Genomic DNA, 3,208 nt, shown 5'->3' with positions numbered 1-3,208 from the left:
TCCTTGCGGGAGTCATCCCAAAAGCATCAATAAAGAGAAGTCTAAGTCTATTCTTGTATTTTTGTCAGTAAAAACACACAAAAAGAAAAAGTGCTGTTATTTTTTTTGCATTTAATATACTTACAGTTTATCTAGATCCAACATGGGCATACACAATGAAATCCTCAGCATACAATCACTGGTGTTACAATACATAGACATTGACAGTTCTTTATCTTAATCTGTGTGCGTTTGCGTGTGTGTATGGCATAGCGCGTTATTTCCCGAGTCCCAGTCTTCTCTCCAGTCGGTTATTGATTCCTCTCAGCTGATGCTCTGCTGCATGAATGTGCTGGGCCTCCAGTAGCAGAGCGGGCAGACTGGATGCTCCATACTGGATGGGAGGAGGAGAGGAAAGGTCACCATTAGGGCTTTACTGAAACTCTTGAAAAGCATCAGCTGTGCATTAGAAACTCCAGCGTGTGCGTACCGTTTCTTTCTCTCTGGGATGTTTGTGTCTGAAGCCCAGGTATTGTTTGTTGAGCTCTTTGATGTCATGCAGGAAGGCTTGGCCTCGTCTCAGATCCCCTAATCTGAGTTTAAGTTCAGCTTTCTCCTTTTGCAGCAGCCACACCTGCCTCTCTGCCCTGACCAAACACACAGACAGATAACAGCTCATTGTACACGGAGGAACTACTTTTACAGGAAGTTAGAAGTTATGACGAGCCGTGGCATCATTGACTGGTATTGTTTTCATCTTGTGACTGTGTGTGTATGTGTGACATCATGGCAAAACCCCCTACTGTAGAAGGAACCACCACGGAGGCGGTACTTTGGCAGGTGTTTACAGATTTAGTCGACGCAATACCTACCGTCACACCTGTGCAACATGCAGTCATGATGAAACTTTGGAAGATGGGAGTGTAATAATGTTGGAATAACTACGGAGTACTCGTGGTTGAGACCGTCAGCACGCTGCCTCTCACCTCATCAGCTCTTGTTTGGCGTCCAACAGTCTCTGTGTCTTTCCACGGATCAACGAACCCACCTGACGCACACAGACACAAACACAGACAGGACGGAGGGCGCAGTGAATACACACTGGCATCAAATAATCTGTAACGAGAGACTACACGCTGGCTGCTCTGACGCTCATTCACAGCTAATGTTTACCGTGTTCACTGCACTTTACTTTTTATTATTATTAGTGCTAAAAACCTATTCCAGTCTGATGGGAACATTCTCAGCATTGAGCGACCTGATGAAGGAGCTAGATGGGAAGTCAGAGGCTCACCAAAGTTATGATAATACATCCTGAGGGGAATATGAACGCTCTGTCATAGCTGTTGACACATTTCGTTAAAAAAAAAAAACCCACAAACGTCAACCAAAATGTAATCGCAGTTCCTCTAATAGTTGTGGAGATACTGCGGTCCGGACCGAAGCGGTAGGCCGAGCGACCGCCGCTGCCGTCCCTCGAACCGCGCTAGCATGGCTGAAGGCTGGTTGCCATAGTTACCTTAGCGTTTTCTCTTTTTAGCACCTTGAGCTCCTTGTAAGAAGTGATCTGAAAAGAGGAAAAAAAAACATGAGAGAATATACGTTAAAGGTCTGATATCAATCAGAATCATTCCCCTCTGTTTTGATGGATGTGTTATAATATGTATGATCACATTTATTGGTGACTTGAGCACTCTGGTGTCTGATTTGTGGGAAAAACACGTCACTGCTGTAATTCAGTTTGATAATTTTGGTTGTAAATCTGCAGTTTGAAACTCCGGTAACATTAAATCCTAATTGGCACATTGAATCAACAACACCTTGCTGGGATTCATGCACGTTAGCCTCAACGTAACCAGTCAGATGACTCAAAAACTGTAAACATCCTGAGACACACCCTGTTATGTGAACAGTTTAGAAATGGGGTCGTAATTATGTACTAGAGTCTCTAATCAGAAGCCTTTTGCTTTATCTGAATCAGGGGTTCGCAACAGAGTCTAAACCTTTAAATGTCAACCGCAAACATCCTGAAAACTTCAGAGTCCAGCTGCTCTTTCGCTACAACTCCTCAGTAACACAAACGAAACAGAATTTGGAAAGTCTGACCTTCTCCAGGAGTTGCTCTTTTACATTGGAGGAGAAAGAATAAATGGACTGTTTGACTGCTTTAGACTCCACAGACTCCCTAAAAAACATAACCAGACATACAAATACACTGTGACATCTCTTAACTGCAATATATGCCATGAAAACGATTAAAACGTGAGTGTAATTAGTTTCTGTGTGGTGATATAAAAGGGTTAGATCACAGGCTACAGACATCCACTAGAGGTGGAGAACAGTTTGGTTGTTTTGAGTGTTTTAGTTCACCTGTACTGCTCACAGAAGTCAAGGAAGGCCTCCAGCACCACCTCTAACTCCGTCCCTCCCTGAGGACGTCTCTTCTTCCTCTGTTTGTTGGTGTCGGCCTTCGTTGCTCCTGCCGATGCACTGCCTTCAGGTGGGAGAATTAGGTTTAGTGGAGAAGAACAGTAAACATGTTTAGACCTTGTGAACAACAGTTTGCAGTAAAAAAAACAAGAACGTCTGTTAACACATAACAAGATTTCCAAATTTTACAACTTATTATTATAACTTTTCTCTTACCCGATGAAGACTTTCTGGATTTAGACCCATCGGACGAAGACTTTCTGGTTCTGCTCAAACTATACACCTTGGCCTTCTTTGGACTCGGGTTCTGAACAGATGGCATGAAAAATCACAATGTAAGATACATTCTTGCGGATGCTCCTGGCTACAACGGTGTGCTGAAGTTAGTCCGTACCCAACTCGCGTCCTCGTCCACCACCGCCTCATCAGACGACAGGACTTTCTTACGTCTCTGCTGGGTGGTGCTGACGTCAGATTCCTCCTGGGGGGGGAGAAAAGAAGAAGTCTTTCAGAGCTTTCACAGTGAGCTCATTACCGGACAGTATCATCACTTCCTTACCTGTGACTGAGGGGCACTGGACTTTCCACTCTCTGATTCACTCTCTTTCTTCTTGCCTTTCTTTGTTTGCCGATTCTTCACTGGCCTTTGTTGACAAACGGGAAGACGGACAGATCAATACACGAGACGGACAGGCAAGACACAGAGGACACACGTAGATGCAGTGTTATGTCTAATGTCGAGACTAAAAACTAAAGGTGTTCGTGCCTTCGACTTTGGAACGCCCTGCCTGAGGAGGAT

At 44.3% G+C, this 3,208-nt stretch overlaps 1 protein-coding gene across 1 annotated transcript; it reads right to left on the bottom strand.

The window, feature by feature from the left end:
* Positions 1 to 91: 91 nt before the first annotated feature.
* cenpu (centromere protein U) lies at positions 92 to 3,053 on the bottom strand (the record flags this gene model as incomplete). The annotated part of the gene is given in 9 exon segments (XM_035669524.1): positions 92 to 373; positions 470 to 626; positions 966 to 1,027; positions 1,499 to 1,546; positions 2,086 to 2,164; positions 2,350 to 2,473; positions 2,626 to 2,716; positions 2,804 to 2,890; positions 2,969 to 3,053. Coding segments are annotated over 9 exon segments (850 nt in total), but the record flags the coding sequence as incomplete, so codon positions are not given.
* Positions 3,054 to 3,208: the final 155 nt, after the last annotated feature.

This window comes from Morone saxatilis, unplaced genomic scaffold (assembly GCF_004916995.1).
Source record: "Morone saxatilis isolate NCDOM2014 unplaced genomic scaffold, NCSU_SB_2.0 Contig22, whole genome shotgun sequence".
In the NCBI taxonomy this organism is placed as follows: domain Eukaryota; kingdom Metazoa; phylum Chordata; class Actinopteri; family Moronidae; genus Morone; species Morone saxatilis.
This window is presented reverse-complemented; position numbering and strand designations above follow the sequence as displayed.